The sequence below is a fragment of the Balaenoptera physalus genome (genome assembly GCF_965194825.1).
Source record: "Balaenoptera physalus genome assembly, chromosome: 3".
Lineage (NCBI taxonomy): Eukaryota > Metazoa > Chordata > Mammalia > Artiodactyla > Balaenopteridae > Balaenoptera > Balaenoptera physalus.
Genome location: NC_138890.1, coordinates 68000372 through 68020933, shown reverse-complemented (window position 1 = coordinate 68020933; position 20562 = coordinate 68000372). Strand labels below are relative to the sequence as shown.

At 38.7% G+C, this 20562-nt stretch overlaps 1 protein-coding gene across 1 annotated transcript in view; it reads right to left on the bottom strand.

Moving 5' to 3' along the window:
• MEIKIN (meiotic kinetochore factor) overlaps nt 1-20471 on the bottom strand; it is a 158659-nt gene extending 138188 nt beyond the window's left edge. The window contains exons 1-4 of the mRNA XM_082457962.1: nt 13489-20471; nt 12988-13075; nt 10540-10614; nt 2291-2414 (exon numbers count right to left, since the gene is read on the bottom strand). Of these exons, the coding sequence (XP_082314088.1) occupies nt 2291-2414; nt 10540-10614; nt 12988-13075; nt 13489-13841 (640 nt within the window). The 5' untranslated portion in view covers nt 13842-20471. The remainder of the gene's footprint in view (nt 1-2290; nt 2415-10539; nt 10615-12987; nt 13076-13488) is intronic.
• Nucleotides 20472-20562: the final 91 nt, after the last annotated feature.

Genomic DNA, 20562 nt, shown 5'->3' with positions numbered 1-20562 from the left:
TCCACATACTGATCTGTTTTCTTAACAGAAATCTCAAACTTTCTTCATTCTTTTATATTCTTTTTCCTTTTTGCTCCTCTGACTGGATAATTTCAAATGACTTATCTTTGAGTTTGCCAATTCTTTCTTCTGCTTGATCTAGTCCAATCTCTTTTACTGGGTTTTTTAAATTCATTTACTGTTTTTCTCAGCTCTAAGATTTCTTTTTGGTTAACTTTTTTCCTATCTCTTTCTTAAAATTCTCACTTTTTCCGTGCATTGTTCTCCTGAGCTCTTTATGAACATTTGTTGAACATCTTTATGACAATTATTTTGAATTCTCTGTCAGGTAGTTCATATATTTCCATTTAATTAGGGTCAGTTTCTAGAGCTTTATCTTATTCCCATTTTTAGGACCATGTTTCCCTGTTTCTTTTTCTTTAATGATTTGTGTTGGTATCTGCACATTAGAAAAAACAGCCACCTCTCCCCGTCTTCACAGATAGGCCTTGTACAGAAGACCTTCACCAATCTTCCCAACCAGAGATTCTGGGATCCTCTCAAACCTTCTTTCCAGTTCAAACCATAGTCTTTGTTCTTAGTGCCCATGAGGAATCTAGAATACACCAAGTCCCATCAGTGTTCCAAGACAGATGAGACAAAAACTATTCCTTTGAGCAGCCCCCGGAAATGTTGGAATGTTGGACAGAGTCCAACTCTTTCCCACCCCAGAGAGAAGCTGGGATCTAGTGAATGTTTTTATGCTGAGACAAAATACTATCTTTGCTTCAGCACTCATCAGACTTCTAGAGTATGTCAGGTCCCATCAGCCCTCTGAGGCAGATAAGATAGTAGGCAATTCTTTGACCATTCCCAGAAAATTGAGAACTTTTGACACATGCTTCAGTCCTTTCCCTCCCTCCCTAGGGAGAAGCTGGGAGCTGAAGGTTTCCTGCCAACCTGTGCTGGGGGTGTGAATTATGGTGAAAGGGTGTCTTGAATTTTCCTACTGGCTTCTCTGGGTGGGGGGGGGGCTGCGTTGCGTCTTTGTTGCTGTGTGCAGGCTTTCTCTAGTTGCGTTGAGTGGGGGCTACTCTTCTTCGTTGTGGTGCATGGGCTTCTCATTGTGGTGGCTTCTCTTGTTGCTGAGCATGGGTTCTAGGTGTGCGGGCTTCAGTAGTTGTGGCTTGCGGGCTCTAGAGCATAGGCTCAGTACTTGTGGCACATGGGCTTAGTTGCTCCATGGCATGTGGGATCTTCCCGGACCAGGGATCAAACCCATGTCCCCTGCATTGGCAAGTGGATTCTTAACTACTGTACCACCAGGGAAGTCCTTCCTACTGCCTTTGATGTGACTGGTCTCAAGTTTGCCTGGGGTACAGGAGCCCCTCAACTAGTTTTTAGATTTCTCACAAAGGGAATTAGTCCATGTATTGTTGAATTGGTGTGTCCCTGGGGGAAGGCAGGTCTAGGGTTTCCTATTCCAACACCTTACTGACTCACTACCATATTTTGCTTTGTTCTGATCTCTATGTTTTATGTTAGAGGGTTTTCTCAGAAGTCTAGTAGTCCTTGGCTCTCTGCTCATATTTAAGAGGGGGCCCTAAATGGCTAAGTGGGATCTCTATGGCTTAGAAGTATTTTACAAGCCACATTGAAAACTTTTCTGGGATACTATGGTATTGTACAAACTAACTTGTTTCTGGGGTATTCCCATTGTTGATTTAGGACTCAGTTTTTTCAATTCTGCTTTATCAGACCATTTGCTCTCTAGCTTTCCAAACTTTATGCTTTATTCTTTCCCATTCTCTTTACTCTTATGTGCTTATGTCTTTTTTAAAAAGCCATTGCACAAAGTTGTGGAGGAAGGCATGTGTTCAATCTGCATCATTAACCAAAGGCTCTTAATTATACATATAGTAAATGTAAATAACTCTTAATTTGTAGAAAAAATTCAGACAGGGAGATGGTCTAGTCAACCTTTTAGTTATTGAAAAGTAAGAGAAGTACAGGAAATAAAAGATAGCCCATAGTTCAAGAGAACAAGTATACATATGTTATGTGCAAAACTGCTTACTAACTGGATATGTATTACATGTAAATGCTAATCTCTTCATCCTTCCCTGATCTGAGGGCTTTTGATCTATAGTCCTATGTGACTGAGAATGGAACACAATGGATAGCAGGCAGAAGAAGGTTTTGGTGGAAGATAAGTATACCTCCTGAAAAGGAACGTTATTCATCGCAGGATTTGTGGACAAAGGAGCAATTTCTATAGTGGAGCAAATTAAGGTTGAAATTATTTTCTCACCTAAATAATCTGATCCTCTGAAGAGTTCAGGCGATGGGAAGCTACTTAAACTCTCTTCAAAACTCTTGTATTCTGTATAAGAGTCTGTGATTGAGTAACTTAGAAGAGAGCTAGAAATATCATGCTGTAAACTTAGTCCTGTAGAATAAACAAACAAACAAAAAGGGTAAAATGTTTCAATAGTAAACAGATTCAAAATCCTAAGAATTCAAAGTTGTAGAAATGTACATGCAGTTGTATACTAATAATGTAAAATTACACATACAACTGAAAAGGCATATTATTGTACACAATCTTAAACTGTACTTTAATCTGAGAAAATAATTCTGTATTTGATATGGAGAAAATGTACTATAAACCTTTTCCATTGTTTTTCAAAGTTTTATAATTTATTCCTTCCTTACTTTGGTTCAGTTATAATTCTTGGCTCAAAAATGCAAGTTTTATCAACTATACTTCAATAAAAAATAAATATAAATAAATAAAATGTATACCTAATTTTTTAAATGCAAGTTTTATATAAAAGTAACCCAATAACTGTAAGCTAACTAGCTGAGAAGAAGAAACAGTGATTCTAGTTATTCCATTTAAAAAACAATGAGCATGGGCTTCCCTGGTGGCGCAGTGGTTGGGAGTCTGCCTGCCAATGCAGGGGACGCGGGTTCGAGCCCTGGTCTGGGAGGATCCCGCGTGCCGCGGAGTGGCTGGGCCCGTGAGCCACGGTTGCTGAGCCTGCGCGTCTGGAGCCTGTGTTCCGCAACAACAGAGGCCGCGATAGTGAGAGGCCTGCGCACCGTGATGAAGAGTGGCCCTCGCTTGACACAACTGGAGGGAGCCCTCGCACAGAAACGAAGACCCAACACAGCCATAAATTAAATAAATAAATAAATAATTTTTTAAAAAAACAAAAAACAATGAGCATAAACATAGACTCAAAGGAACATAGATCAAAGGAACTGAACAGAGAGCCCAGAAATAGACTCACACATATAAGAGTAACTGATTTTTGACCAAGATGCAAAGGCAAGTCAGTGGAGAAAGCATATTCTTTTAAACAAATTATGTTGGAACTGGATATCCATATGCAAAAGCAAAACAAAACAACTTGCATTCATACCTTCCATCATATAAAAAATTAACTCTAAATGCATCATGATTCTAAATGCAAATCCTAAAACTACAAAACTTCTAGAAAAAAACACAGGAGAAAATCTTCATGACAATGAGTTAGGCAAAGATTTCTTTGATATAACACTAAAAGGATGATTCATAAAACAACAGCAGTGATAAACTGGACTTCATCAAATTTTAAACCTTTTATTTGAAAGAGATGGTTAAGGTGAGAAGACAAGCCATAGATTAAGAGAAAACATTTGTAAATGGACTGGAATCCAAAATATAAAGAACTCCGAAAACTCAGTAATAAGAAAACAAACATCTCAGTAGGAAATTGGGGTAAATATCTGAACAGAAAATCTCCCAGAATCGGAGGTCTTAAAGTCATCCCTGTGAGAGTAGACTAGAATGAAAACCTTTCCAATAAATGGGATAGAACTTAGTATTTATTTGAAGAACCAGAAGATTTAGTAAGGAAAGGGAAAATATACTCTGCTATAGTCAGCCAGCATTTATCAAACACTTCCAACATGATAAAACAGAGGTCAACGATAATAGAAACTGTTGGGGTGTGGGGTAAGGGATGAAAGGAGAGCATTACTCTGAAAACCCATTATCTTCTGCCCTGCCCTATCTATACCTATCTCTGCTCATCCATTACCTACCTGAGACAACTAACTCTTTATCCTTCCCATTTTGACCTTACCACACCCTTCTCTTCCACTCCAACACCCTCCTTAAAGTTGACAATTGTTTCCTACCTGGCCACCTCCTCCAGCCACCAGTGCAACACTTAAATTGACTGACTCAAGCTACCATCCTTCTTCACCTCTTCAGACGTCAGAGGTAAGTTATGCCTCTAAGTATCTTTTGCTCCCCCTATTTCAGCTGCCCTAGAGTGTCCTTCCCTGTCCTTGCTACTTTTTACTTTTCTCACTCTGTCTTCATCCTTCTCACCGACATGTTGCTACATCTCTCGTGCCTTCCACCTCTCAAAATTCCATGAATACCACTCTCAGGAGAGCTAACCCTTCCACCAAACCCAGAACTCAAGCCAGGCTTGGAAATTAGGAAAGCCCTGTACTCACCATCTAGGTAGTTTGGTGGAGAAAAGAATAAACAAATGTTCCTGATTATAACAGTAGAAAGTTGTTTCTGGTGTCACAAATGCACTTAAAATTACATTTATATCAAATTATACCATACATTTAAAAAAGTCAAATAGTTCTACAAGGCTTTTATCAAAAACCTCTTGTTTCATAACCCCCATCATAATGAAACAACTGTTTTCAACCCTATTAACTCTATTGTTTCTTTTAATATCTTCCTCTATATTTTTAAATTAAATGTATTCAATGATTCTATCATTATGACTGCTTAAATATATTTAGAGCTGAGCCATGTATTATGAGCTATATTATTTATATCACCTTTTTGCTACAAGTTTTTGTTTTTCCTTTGAGTTATTGATAACCTAATTTTTAATTAGTTTTCTAAGTACCCATTTAATCCCAACTTTTTGCAAAAGTGTAAATTTCCTCTCAACAATTTTTTTTAAATGCCAGGTTATCTATCAGTTCTTTTCTTTTTCTTTTCTTTTCTTTCCTTCCTTCCTCCTTCCCTGCCTCTCTCTCTCTCCTCCTCTTTCCTTCTTTTTTTTCTCCTTTTTAAAAAAATATTGCTACTGGAGATCTCAATACACTTGCTCAAATTTGGACTGGTTATCCTCTAGACATGCTGCACACATGTCTTCCCGGGATTTCCCTTTACCATGATCCTAAGAAATTCTTTCACATATTTTATGTATTAGAGCCTCTGACTTCTGGATCTCATGATTTCTTCTTTATTGATTTACTTTCTGGTTTTGCTGGACTATCTTCTTCATTTCTTGAGAAAAGGTGCATGGAAGACCTGTCTAAAAAATTTCTTTATACTATCTTCACACTTGAGTGATTGTTTAGCTGAGTACAGAATTCTAGACCAGTATATTTAAAAAACTGATTGCTGGGCTTCCCTGGTGGCGCAGTGGTTGAGAATCTGCCTGCCAATGCAGGGGACACGGGTTCGAGCCCTGGTCTGGGAAGATCCCACATGCCACGGAGCAACTGACCCCGTGAGCCACAATTACTGAGCCTGCGCGTCTGGAGCCTGTGCTCCGCAACAAGAGAGGCCGCGATAGTGAGAGGCCCGCGCACCGCGATGAAGAGTGGCCCCCGCTTGCCACAACTAGAGAAAGCCCTCGCACAGAAACGAAGACCCAACACAGCCATAAATAAAAATAAATAAATAAATAAAATTAAAAAAAAAAAAAACTGATTGCATTTTTTAGTGTTTGACAGATTTAAACCTCACTGCTCCATGTTCCCCTTCTGCCCCATATCTGTACAAGCTGATAAGCCCTGGTGCTCCATCTTCTGGCAACACCAGCAAGTTAAAACCTCACCCCAGCCCCACCCTCTAACCACCTAAAAACCCCAACACAGTCTCCTTTCCCTGCTCTCTCAAGTCATTTTCAGTCCTGCTCAGGAGACACCCTCCTCTCTAGAAGGCTTCATTATATCAGTAATAAACCTTTCCATACCCTCCTGGTATGTGAGTGGCATCATTAACCTTGAAATTGGAAACAAATTTTGAGTGGGAATCTATCCTGTCTCTGGAAAACTGAAGGATTTCTCTCTTTATCCTGAGGATTTTTAAATTACATAACGTTGTGCCTTGGTGTGGGTCTTTTTCATTCATTGTGATGGGCAGTTGGTGCGCTCTTTCAATATGTACACTCATAACCATTTTTAATTCTAGAAAAATTTCTAGTTTTGTTTAATAATTCCCTTTCCGTTTACTTTATAATATCTGGAACTACTATTTTTCAGATGTTAGAATGCCTAGACTTAGCTTATAATTATTTTTCTTTTTAAAATAGCAGCTTTATTGAAATACAATTCATATTCCATAAATCCCAATCTTTTAAAGTATACAATTCGGTGGTTTTTTAGTATACTCATAGAGTTGGGTCACCACTATTTCTATCTTTTATCTTCTCTTTAATGTCTGTTCAACTTTTGGAATATTTCCTTAAATTCATCACCCAATCCTTCATAGAATGTTTTCCTAATTCCATGTTACTATTTTTTAAGAATTCTTTTTGTTCTCTGAATGCTCCTTTTTATAGTAGCCTGCACTTGTTTCATGGACACACTTTTTCATCATCCTGAGGATAATAATGAAAATATGGCTTAGAAGTTTTTTTCTTTGCATTGTCTGTGTCCTTCAAGTTTCTTTTTATTTGGTATCTAACTTTTATTTTAAATATTTTCTTTAAATGCCTGGTAATTCTTGAATGTTTAAGAATGAGGCACTAGGACTCCCCTGGTGGCACAGTGGTTAAGAATCTGCCTGCCAATGCAGGGGACATGCGTTTGAGCCCTGGTCCGGGAAGGTCCCACATGCCGCGTAGTAATTAAGCCTGTGCGCCACAACTACTGAGCCTGCGCTCTAGAGCCTGCGAGCCACAACAACTGAGCCTGCATGCCACAACTACTGAAGCCCACATGCCTAGAGCCAGTGCTCCGCAACGAGAAGCTACCAGAATGAGAAGCTCGCGCACCGCAAGGAAAAGTAGCCCCTGCTCGCCGCCAACTAGAGAAAGCCCGTGCGCAGCCACAAAGACCCAATGCAGCCAAAAATAAATAAATAAATATTTAAAAAAAAAAAAAAAGAATGAGGCAACTAAATAGCAGTTGGAAACTCTGGATTCATAAGTGGGGTTTAGGAAGTAGTGGGCTTTACTGAAGGGTATTTGGACACGGACCAGGTCATTACTGCCAGAAAATAGGTCTTTTCCAAAAGAGGAATCCTCCAGTCCCTTAAATGGGGTGTATTTTCCTGAGTGGGGTAAGGAGTCTGGGGTAAGTAAACAGACTTTAGTTAATTCCCTTCCCTCCTCCTCCCACCACCTCCCACTGCTAGTTTTCAATACAGCACCCCTGCCCTCAGCAGTACTGAGCATCCCTGTGTCCAGACCCTTTGCTTCAATGTCTCTGGACTGCCATGGTGGGAAAAAGAGTAGCTGCCTGGCTACATAGTGTTGGGGAAGGGATCACAGCATCTAATTGCTACTTTTAAAGATTTCCAAAAATCTTATTTTCAACATTAACTCTACCTATTCCTTCAGGAGTATGTGATGCCTCTAATTTCTGAAACTTCAGCCTGCCTCAGTTTGCTTCTTGGTTTGTTCTAGGTATCTAGGTTTCAGCCTTTTTTTTTTTGTCTGTCTGTTAGGCCTATTATAATTTATTCATCTACCTTGCAGATTCCAAACTTTTGCTGATTATCTCTTGTCAGCTGAGGTCTCTTTTTCTCTATGTTGTGGATTCATGCCTTTTTTAATGCCTTTATTGGTATTTTAGTGAGGTTTCAGAAGGGAGAGGTAAACGTATATGTTCAATCCTCCATATTAAATATGAAATCCTGAGTTAATTTTAATCATATTGCAAAATTACTAGATTCCAAGACAGAATTAAAACAATTAATTATATGTTAAATAGAATTCTGTGGGCTGCTCAAAACCTAACCATTTATATTTTATTATAGTATAAAGTATTCTAGGTCTCAAATATCAATCAACAAATGAACTCAGAATACAACTAGTTTGTTAATTAGAGACAGTCTATTTTCTATTTCCGCATACCTTTCACACGTCAATTTGATAAAGCTAGTAACCAAGGACATTTATCATATATTTAAACTACAATTTTAAAAAATACTGATTATGGTAAAATTGTTTATTTCCTCTAAATGGAGTAGAAAACTCATTCAACAAGCATTTCAAACTATTTTATGTCCCAAGAGTGGAATAGGAAGATAAAAGGTAGTGCTTATTTTCAATAGCTTTAGGGCCTAGAGGAACAAAAACAATTATACTGCTGTCCTGAGTCCTATGGCAGTGCCATAGAATTACCAGGATAGAACAACTCATCTAAAAAGAGAGAACAGCAGTCAGGAGAGGCTTCCCAGTAGAGACAGCAACTGAATCTATTTTTGAAGAACTAGCAGAAGTTAACCAGACAAAGAGGGGAGAAGAAGGAGGGAAAAGCATTTGCTGAGTACCTCCCATGTTCTTTTGCACTATATTTTAAGAAAATTCCTCTATTCTATTTTCTAGCTAGCTAATTTAATCTTCAGCTGAATACATCTCAATATTAGGTTAATTTATTGTTCTAAAATTTGATGATATTTTTAGTTTCCAGGGACTAAAATTTTTTTTTATAGCAGCCTGTTATATTATGGATTCAACAGCCTCTTGTCTCTAAAGAGATATTTAAAGTTTTCTGCCATTTCCCTCAGGTGTTAATTCTTTTGTTTGTTGCATTTGTGGCCTCTCTTCCATGGCACTGATTTTCTTCAAAGATTTGACTGTTTCTGATTGTCTGTTCATATCTCTATTTGAGAATCTGTTTGTATGGCACAGAGTATAAATTCTGAAACAACAACCTACCTCTGGAGATTTTAGAAGAGTGATGAGACATTCTTGGAACTTACGGTCTAGGTGGGGATGTCCTCCTGTATTTTCCAGGTATTGTAGGTTACATGGGGACACTGCCCTATTTGGCTAGTATCCACATTGGAAGTCTCTTATATCAGAATTCCCACTTCAGAGAGCCATAATGTATCTTTTTCCTGGGCTTAACAACCATAAGCATAATCTATATTTTTAACTTTTTTGCCCCTCTGCTCTCTGTGTGGCAATCTGGAGTTACTTCAGACTCCCTTCTGCTTCTCACTCCAGCTCCAACATTGACCCTAAGGAGCCAAAGTGAAGACTTAGTTCACTTTGCTTGGCAGTAATTCCTAGGGTTTTGACCTGGCAGCAGGCACTGGGAGCTGCCAGTGTTTCCAATGTAAGAAGGGGATGAGAAGGGAGACAGGTCATACAGTGCCAGAATGTAGTGCTTAATCCACCACCTTGACAACTCCTTCAGGGTCCCATCTATTACAGTGTTTTGCGTTTATTGACCAAGTGTTTTGAGTTAAGTGTATCTCCAGAGCTATTCTTACCTCTGCAGTGGTTTTTCTCTGCTCTTCATATATTCATCAGCCGGATCTCATCTGTTTTTAAGAATTCCTCAGTATTTCTGGTGTGGTAATGGCATCCTTTCTTGTTTTCAAAAATAACTTCAATTACACCAAACTTCTATCAGTAGCCCTCCATATCCAACTGCCTATTTGACATTACTACTACTAAGATGTCTATCTTAAACACACCCATAACTTAATATATTAAAAAGAGAATTTATGATCTTTCCCTCAAACAAGGTTTTTTCAGTGAATGCTACCACCTTATACTCAGTTATGCAAGCCAGAAACACGTGTCATCTTTGATACCTCCATCTTCTTCACTCTTCATTTGCCAAATTCTGTCAATTTCATTTCCTACAACAGCCATAAGATACGCCCACTTCCTTCCATTTCCAATGTCATCCCATAGTACAAAGAGCCATCATTCCTCCCCTTAACTACTGCAATAGCCTCCCAACTGGTCTATTTACATCTACTCCTACTTTTTTCATTACTGTAGCTAATACGTTCATATCATTCCCTATTTAAAAAACTTCAGCGGCTTCTGCTGCTCCAAAAGTAAACATCAGTATCTTTGGCATGGCCTATAAGGCTATGCAAAGCCTCAGTCTGTCCAACCTTGTCTTATTATCACACTTCCTCGTCTCTACTTTAGCCACACTGGCCTTCCTTCAGTTCACTGAACACAAAATGCTCAGTCCCACGTTAGGGTCTTTGCACATGCTGTTCCCTCTGCCTGGATTTCTCTTTATTCACCTCTCTTTATAGTTAAGCTCTTTTCTTCAGATCTCAATTAAATTGCCATTCCCTCATGGAAGTTTTCCCTAATCTCTTCAACTAAATTCAGTTACACTCAAGTTAACCTCACTTTTGTAGCACTTATCGCAATTATAATTTACTGGTGTGTGCTTGAAGGCTTTGAGGATGAAGTCTACAGCACAGGCCGAAGGATTCAACTTGGACCAGGAGAAAGACATCTCTTCCACTGAGATGGGAAGATAAGGCAGAGATACAAATGGATGCTTATGTTTGTAAGAAAGCAAGTTGAAGAAGTTCACATTGCCAGTCTTACCTGATACTCGTTCACTATTTGATAAACTACTATCAACCTGGAGGTCATCTGTCACTGACTCCTATATGAAATAAGAATTAAAGATATAACACAAATTATGAGATGGAATATTTTTATATTATAATATTATAACACATTGATTTGGTTATTTTGAAAATGCAAAACTAATATCAACTTTGTATATCAGTTTCATATGTAATACATTCTTTCAGCTTATTGATACAGATGTAGTTTGATATTTAATATTAAATCTTAAAATATAATATTATGGACATATCTAGGGAGTCAACAATATACTAGTCAACTAACTATTGTGGGATAAACCAGCAACTAGAAAATGAAGATGAATATTTTCTGATACCCTAAGTAGGAAAGAATTTTTTCCCTCTAAATATGAAAGCAAAATAAATCAAAAGAAAATGATGGATAAATAAGTCTAAAATACCAAAAATAAAATTAAAGGCAAACAAATGTGGAAATATTTGTAACATGTGTGTGTAAAAGTACAACTATCTTCAATATATAATGAATAAGTATTTCACCAAAAAATCACACAAATGGCCAATAAAATGAGAAAAAATATCAACTTTACTAGCATTCAAAGAAATGGAAAGTAAAACAACATGCTACTTTTCATCTATCAAATATCTATCTACCTATCGATAGGTAGATAGATAGATATTTTAAGTTTCAGATAAGATGGTGCCAACTGGCCAACATGAATCAAAACTTTAAATATAATCCAACCCTTGACCCACTGCAACGTATTTGTCTTAGGATAACAATCTGAGGTACACACAAAAAATTTCTGTGCTAGAATATCTACTGATATCTAAAACAGCAAAACCTTAGAAACAATCTCAATCCCCCAACCACAGAAAAATAGTTATACAAATTACAGTATACCTATGTATAAGACAAAGCACTATGCAGACACTAAAAACCATATTTTTGAAGATTACTTAATGTTAGAGGAATTTACACAATAAGATAATTTGTAAAAAAATTTTTTAAAGGCACAGAAAAAAAGGAATGGGGGGCTTCCCTGGTGGCGCAGTGGTTGAGAATCTGCCTGCCAATGCAGGGGACACGGGTTCGAGCCCTGGTCTGGGAGGATCCCACATGCCGCGGAGCAACTAGGCCCGTGAGCCACAATTACTGAGCCTGCGCGTCTGGAGCCTGTGCTCCGCAACAAGAGAGGCCGCGATAATGAGAGGCCCGCCCACCGCGATGAAGAGAAGAGTGGCCCCCACTTGCCGCAACTAGAGAAAGGCCTCGCAGAGAAATGAAGACCCAACACAGCCATAGATAAATAAATAAATAAATTAATTAATTAATTAATTTTAAAAAAAAGTATTTCTGGCTTTAAAAAAAAAAAAAGGAATGGAAGGAAAAATACAAAACTTAAAAGAAACTGCTTAAACGTTTTTTTGCATAGTCTGAATAATCTATTAGGGACACAACACTGTTAAAATCTCGGGAAAAGCCTTTTTAAAAAAAATGCCTTTAGGGCTTCCCTGGTGGCGCAGTGGTTGAGAATCTGCCTGCCAATGCAGGGGACACGGGTTCGAGCCCTGGTCTGGGAAGATCCCACATGCCGCGGAGCAACTGGGCCCATGAGCCACAACTACTGAGCCTGCGCGTCTGGAGCCTGTGCTCCGCAACGAGAGGCCGCGATGGTGAGAGGCCCGCGCACCACGATGAAGAGTGGCCCCCACTTGCCACAACTAGAGAAAGCCCTCGAACAGAAACGAAGACCCAACACAGCCATAAATAAATAAAATTTTAAAAACAAAACAAAAAACAAAAAAACAAAAACTTAAAAAAAAATGCCTTTTATTAAAACTGCCCTCCCCCAAAAAACATGTCAAAGAGAAATATGCAAGCCAAAATGCTGGATTGTGACTATCCAATTTAATGCTAATGTCAGATGAGTCACAAGCAATTTTTAAAATCTGAGTTTCTCCAAACTACTGCTACACATCTTTAAAATACTGTACAGAATCCACATTAAATACAGTAGATCAGGAAGTTATATAATATTCTAATGATGATGAATCCTCTGTTTCTAACTGTTAATGCAAAGTCAGATGAGGAAACATGAAAATGGCTTTGAAATGTTTAAGTGCTACCAAACATTAGAGAATTACTAAGAAACACTTTATATCTGTCACACAGAAAATTAGCCGGTAATGAATATTTCTTAAATTTTTGTCAAAGGAAAGAAAAAACAAAAATGCATGGCTATGAGTCTACCAGAATCATTAATTCAAGGCCCTGTCTGAAGATACAGCATCAATGTTTATAAAAACACTAGAAAGCTATGTAGTCTCTATAGAACAAAGACCATATTATACTTTCATCCGGAGGTACATCAGGTACCACTGGTCTCTACCTTAAGCTTATCCAAGGACCATAGGAGAAACATACATACACTCAATGGAGCAATCTTCTCATCCTGGGCTTCTTCACTAGTGCTATTTTCATGCAGGCTTTTCTCTCCTGTACCTCTTAACTGAGTGCTAACAAACAAACAACACAATTAGTTTGCACCGTCTGGACTTGGCTCTCCACGTCCCTGATCACTATTCACACTGTTATAATCTGAAAAGCTCTGTGGGGACATAATTAACAAGAAGTAAGGAACACAGCAGGTGAATTGTATCAATAACCAATTGATGCCACGAATGCTTTCCCGGAGGTTTTCTCTCACTTGCTTTTAGGCAACTTGGTAAAACTTCCTTTTTTTTTTTTTTTTTTTTTTTTACTATATCTCTTTCCTAAGTCAAATTTCTGGCTCTGTGTTTGGAGAACAGTGAAATCAGAACACACTATTTTCTTCACTGACTCTTAGAATGAGAGGCTATTAGGAGAAAATCAGGATTGAAATTTTGAGGTGGCCAGAGGCATGGGGCTGTTACTCGTGGATACGCACCTCCGTGGCCCAGAGCTGCTACCTCCCAGCCGACTCCGCTCTGATTTCTCCGTGATTCTCTGCAAACCGCGCGTTTTGCCACTTCTTTTCAGGCCTAAGAGAGGGTGACACGCTTCAGGGCAAAAGCCTTGGAGGCCTGCCCGCGGGCCTCGGAGCTCCCTGGGGCTGAGGCCCAGCCCACCCCGCGTCCCACTCCGTAGGCCAGCCCCGCGGCGCTTACAGTGGGCAGAGAGCTTCCGGCCGGGCCCTGACAGGTCCTCCGCCTTAGCCAGGGCACCTAGATCTGGCGTTGGGGTTAGGTTGAGCCTATGGCCAGCCCGCTTTTTGCGGGTATAGACCCCTAGTGACCACATTGCCACCCCACCGCCAGGCCTCGGAGGGCTCTTGGCCCTCGATGGCCTGTCTCGTCTTCTTCCTGAGGAACCGAGCTACGCCGGAGGGAACCAGCGTCCAGGCCTGGCCGGCGGGGCAGCCCGAGAGGAATGAAAGAGGTGAGAAGAAAACAACAAGCCCACAGCGCCGACCCCCACGCTGGTCTAGAAACCGCCTCACTCCCGCCTTTTTATCTCCGAGGAGTCGCGCGGTGGCTTCTGGGAAGACACAGTGAAGTGGCGGCGCCCCGCCCTCCTGGAGGCGCAGCGCCAGGGAACTTGGTGGTGGACGGGGGGCCTGGACCTCCCTCGCCTCGTGTTGAAGGGAAAATTAATGGAAAAAGACTTTTCCTCGTCCAGGAGGTTGTTCTTTTGCTTTTCATTTTCTCATTAGTCTGATGGGCCCAACACCTGGTACTGATGCCTGTGGGCCGCTCTCCTTAGCAACGTTACCAAGAAGGCCATGGTAATGGATTTTTAAGTCTCTAAGCACATGGAGTCTAGCTGGGGGTCAGCTTGACTCAGTGCAGGAAGGTCAGAGAGGAATGAAAGCACGTTATGGTGACGGGGAGTGTCCTGAGCAATCAACTTCAGTCCGTGGGGCCGCCAATTTACTCGGGGCGGGGGCGGGGCATGGTACTTGAGAGTCTAACCAGGCATTAGAAGAGCTTAGGTTCCAGGAGGTTTCTTCTCAGGGACAAGCAGAATCCCTTAGCCCCTGCCTAGAAGCTACCTCCTGGACATCTCTGGGCAGCCTTGTGGTTAAGGTAGTGAGTTCCACAAGGGATGCCCTCCTGCCCTGAGGCTCAGCTCTTTTGCTCTGCCCAAAGGGAGTAACATAGGAATGACCATTCATTCTCTCCATACACCCAGGTTGAACCATCTGGCTGCATCTGATAAACATATTGTGCATATCATAACCATCTTCTTATTTTAAAAAATGTCATTTCACAACATTAAAAAATGCTGTTTGTACAGATGAAATTAGAAAAACACAAAGACTTTTTCTGTGATGCTCCAATATTGTGTGTAAATATAGCACACATATAGCCACAATATTTTCATAATAAAATCACTGAATTTTTTATTCAAAATCTGCTCATAGAAAGTCATTTATTAATAATTAAAACTTAATCACTAATTAATCATTAAACTTAACTTTGTAAAGAACAGAGGGTAGGCATTCTTACCTGATTAGATATAGTGCTTTGAGTCACTGAATCACTACTTACTTAGCACCTTACTCTGTGTTAGGCATTGTGGTAAGTCCTGGGGATACAGAAGTGAATTAGAAATGGTTCTTCAATCAAGGATCTCACAATTTTGTTGCAGTATAAAGCAATTATCATATTTCAACATCTTCTCTTTAGTCACATCCATAATATGCTGACAGGCAGTCTCTAGTTTACAAGCCAGGTCTCCAGGCTCCCTTCTCGCCCTTTGGAGAATGTTGTGAAAAAAAAACTTGGAGTTCTTAAATGACCTTTGGGAGGTATAGATCCTGGGATGCCCTAGACTTAGAAATGGAAGAAACATTGAAAAAGCAAAACAGCTTAAAGCAAAAGTTGATCTGCCCTTTGGTGGCCCTATTCTCTAGAACTGTCTCTATACTGAATTACATTCACTGAAGTGCCATCAAGTAAAGGTCTATGGTAGTTAATGCCTAGGGTTTCAAAACTGGAAATAACCTTTGGTGTGATTTCTTGAGCCAAAAGAGTCCTTAGAGATGATCTTGCTGTCCCCTCAATTCGAAGCTGAGCAAACCACAATGTAGGAGGCTCCTTATGACAGGTGGTTGACCTACGTGGCATGGATCTCCTGACATTTGGCTAGTGTGCTTGCCATGCTCCCATTCCTCCTAACACATGGCTGGGAAAGGGATGGGGGGAACAAGGAAAAGAGCTCGAGGCCCTAAGTAGCAAGGGGAGGGGAAGGGACTACATACAGACTTGCAATTTAAAGTTTCACATACCCAGCCTATAAAAGGGGAATGAAATGTGTCCCCTACAAAAGGGTGAGGTAGGGCAGAGATATCTCAACTCAATCATCTGTCTCCCTCCACTCCGTCCTCAAATACACAAATGCCAGTGCAAGCATTCAGCCATGAGTGTTAAATTGAACATCTTCCATTTCCCTGTTGTATTGCTTCCATATCTACACTCAGAATTCTGCTTTCAATGTTTCAGTTCAGTCGTGTGATGGTTTTGACTAGATTGGAACAGTCATGGAGATGCTAACTTCCATGGGAAAAGAAAATCCAAATTTTTAAGAGATTTCTGAAGAAAGCTTTTGGGAAAACAGCCAGTTCATGGGTTTAGGATTCCCTGGAGCCCAGAGGAAATCTTTCTGAATACCGTTTTCTTAACGAGTGACTCCCCCACCCCCAAGAGGCTTCATTTGTGGTACCATCCATAGGCTTTAGGGTCCAACTGAAAATCGGCTTATTTTTGCTTAGTTGACAGGATTGGAAAAAAAATAACAGTGATAGATGAAAAGTATCTTTAGGTATTGCAGTCTTAATGCTATGCAACATATGTAAAAGGGCCAAGGGGATTTTCATTCAATAGACATTTCTTGAGCATCCACTATGGGCCAGACCTTCTGCAACCCCAGGCAACTCACAGTCTTAGTGAGAGTGGGGCAAAGGGACAATCAACCATGCAATCATGTGGGAAGCTTCTTAGAGAAAAGCATAGTTGAACTGAGTTTTAAGATATGAATGATAGGAATTAGGGCGATTAAAGGAAAGGGTATTCTATGAAAAGGGGACCTAAAAGCATGATGCTTTTAGGGCACTGCAAAAAGTAGTTGGTATGATTGGAGCCAAGACTCTATGGAGGAAGGGCCGGAGAAGAGATGCTGGGCCTTGTGTGCTGAACCAGGGAGTCTGAACTTTATCCTAGAAACTGTGGAGTATTAAGCAGGAGAGTGGCAAGACCAGATTTTCAATTTAGAAAGATCCCCCTGACTGAAATGTGGATGGTGAAATTTTAGGAAGCTGGGGTGGAAACAGGAAGACTAATTTTAAAAGCAGTGTAATATTCCAGACAAGAGACGAGAGTGGCCCCAACTACACTAAAAGCTGTGAAAATAGAGAGGAGTAGATGGTAGCAAATATATGGCAGAATCTGCATAATTTAGACATGGCAGAATGTACAATGTTAAGAAAGTGTACCACTGTGTATGGGTAAAAGACATTATGGAAATACTGTTTAAGGACCATCATGATGGAAAATTTGAATACAATTTTTTGTTCTTTTAAAAATATAAAAATGAAGTAAATCCAGGACACATTTGGTAATAGCATATGTGCAAGGAAAAGGATAGCTTCTCTGGGGGGGCCATAAGTCTTTAGAGTTTGGGGACCCTTATAGAGGACGTAGAGTATGCTGACTAGTGATATAGCTTGATACAGTGTTTACCATAAGCACTATGATCTATGATCACCAAATATACTAACATCAGGGGGTTATGCTAAACAAATATTATAAAATAGTAATTATAAGCAACTTTGAGAAACAAAAAATCTTTATTTTTTACAAATGTTTTCATAAATGCATTTTATATTTGATATGCATGCTACTATAACAAAGCAACTAAAAATATAATTACAGTTAAAATACTTTTATGCATATTTAAAAGGTAATTTTTTAATCTCAATTTTTAAAAATTGAAAGTAGAATAAGCAGTTCTTGAAAAAATATCCATTGCCCTCCATGCAATTTTTGCAATGACTTAACAAGGAAAATAAAAATAATCAGTCAAATGAATGTTTAAAAGCCACTGTCACCTCATGAAAACCTTTTGTTTGGGACCAAGTTTAGAAATGCTTGTGTTCCAGGTAGTATATATATCTATTGCCTCTGGGTTATAACCATTCATGTGTTCTAACTGAAGAGTTTCTCATTAGGGCTTTGTCCTCACTTGAATGCTAATTCCATTCTTACTGCAGTTAACTGTAGATTCACAGAAAGGACTGTGTAGCATACTTGAGAGAAAATTCAGACTACCAGGATCATTTTTTCTTTCCATGTATATTCTTCCTTAAAATAGAAATAGGCAAGAAAATACAGCAACTTAGCTCATATAGTTTATCAATTTTATATATGATTTTTCATTCTTTTTTTCCTGAGATATGAAGCAAGTTTGTAAGTGGTCTGTTTTCATGCAAAAATACATTTTTCTATTCTTTACATTCATTTCATAGTATTTTGTATTCTAAGTAACTATATCACATTTGTGCTTTATACATTTGGAAACTAAAGAATAATTCATTCCCTTTACTGCAGAAAAATAAAAGATCAGAGGTTCTTTGATGGGTAATATAATCAAATTAAGTGCTGACTTCAAGTTGCTAAAACATTACCTGACTATAAAAATTGCAATGAAAAATCCTATTTTTTCTCATGCTGCACAGTTTTACCTAAATTTAGAACGAAAGGTTGACTTGCTCATGTGAGGGAGACTAGGTATGTTTATTCCTTAGACTCCTGAGTTCGTGAGTTCCTAATATGTGAAGCTAGGCCTGCACATACCTGGTCAGTTTCCTCTCTCAACTGGAGGAGAATCACAATACAAAGATGTCTTTTATGGCAAAAGGAAAAAAAAATTGGTGTATACTCTATTTTATATCTTTATAGACAAAAAGATTAGTTTGTAAAATGTAAGAATTACTAACACGTTTAAATGACAGATAAAAGGCCAAACATTTAAGAACATGTTTATGTTAAGTAATTGATCTCCGTTATACCTCTAGACTTAAATCGGATCTGATGTCCACTATGAATGTAAATGTCTTAAGTATATAGCCTTTTTCTACATTGGTTAAAGAGAAATACAAACTTTTCCTCCTCAAAATAAAGTTGGGAAATCTGAAGCAAGGATTTTTTTCCGTAACACATATTGTTACATTTCTCCTTTATTAAAAAATTCAGTAGAGTTAAACAGAGGAAAAAATAAATGTACATGCAATATATTTAGGGCCCACTGTTTACTTTTCTCAGCACATCTGCCAGAACCTATTTATATGCCCAAGTGTGATGATTTTCACACGGATCAGGAAGGCGAATAGAAACATAAGATCTTTAAAGTGAGAAAGAGAAGAAATCTTAACTTATCCATAATCAATTATCTCTAACTATTATTAGGTATAAATGTAATCAAAATAAATTTTAAATTATTTGCTTATAATTTCATTGTCTAAAATCCTTTGGAAACAAAGACAAATATGAAATTTAGTTGAGCGGAAGGACAATGGGAAAGAGGTTCATTTTCCTCAAGATGTGAAGCTACTTGCCTTTAAAATAGTACGAATATCCAATTCAGGTAATGATTTTCTCTTTTAATTAGTCAAATATATATTAAATATAAAAAAATTAATGCTATGTATAATAGATGTGGCCTTGGACATTTTTAGTATTTGTTTATTTAGAAATGCCTTTAAAAATTAATGTGCACAGAACTAGGTCATCTACTAAAAGTCAAATCTATAAGTGCAAGTAGTGGGACTGCAGAGAGAATCCAGCAAAGGAATATGTAAAAGATTGGATAAATACATCAAATGAAGCTGTGGTCGTCCACTTTTGTGAAGACTGAAATATAAGTGTATAATCACTGGTGTAGATTCATCTAGTAAGCCTGTGTGATTATGCAGTTTCTAACCGACAGCATTTATTGACAGTTTGGATTTGCTCCAGGGGAAAGGAGCTTCTGGACTGTGAATACTGCCCCCATCTCTGCTTTCAGAGTCCTGTCTCTACAGAAGAAAACACTTTCCTAGGGACAGTTTCTTCTGTAGATGCAGTCTGTAGCTTGGAACTTAATTGCTGTCCATGCTGGGCTTTAATTATATGACATTGTTGGCACCCAGGTGCAAGAAGTATTTAAACACGTAATGCCAAGAAAGGAGGTTTTCATGGGTAAGCTTAGAAGGGTTTAGAGATTCTATGCATGAAATTATTTCCCAAGGAGATATTTATCTATGATGGACGTTAATAGTTTTCTAGGGGTATTTTGAAGAGGTTCTTCAAACTTATGTCGTTGAAAAATTATTTCATTTGGAAATAACATCCCCCCCCCCCACATTCTGCCTTGATAATCTCTTACTGGAAGAAAGTGAAGCTGTTCAGAATTATTGCCATATGGGTTTCCCAGGCCTGGCATGGACAAATTGAGAATGGTAAGACTGGAAGAACCCAGCAAGGAACATCAGTACATTAATTGCTGCCCACCCTGAGCAATAATTCTGGGTTTCTTCTCCCAAGTCTTCCCTAAAGGTCCATTCATTGCAGAGTCAAACAGACATCTTTTATAATTCATGTGGTAAGACATCCATGAATATACACATACTATCCCTGAAGTAGTTGTACATTACATTTTTTCTAGGTAGCTCCTTAATATTTGAATGAGCTTAATAAATACGAAAATGTATTGAAAGATCTTTGTAAAATGTTATGTAAATACATTTGTTTTAAGAATACTTGAATTTGCATTCTTCATAAATAAAAGTAAAAATTGGAGAGAATTTTTTCACGTCAATGAGGATTGTTATGTTTAAAGAATCTGAAGTTATGTAGAATGTGAGCTATCATGTTTTGTTTCAGAATGATTCTGTATTAGTTTTAATTTTTTAAGTCTGATTTAATTGTGATTTTGACCATCAGTTATTGAATGAGGTAGTCCACATTGCCTAGATATTTGCTGT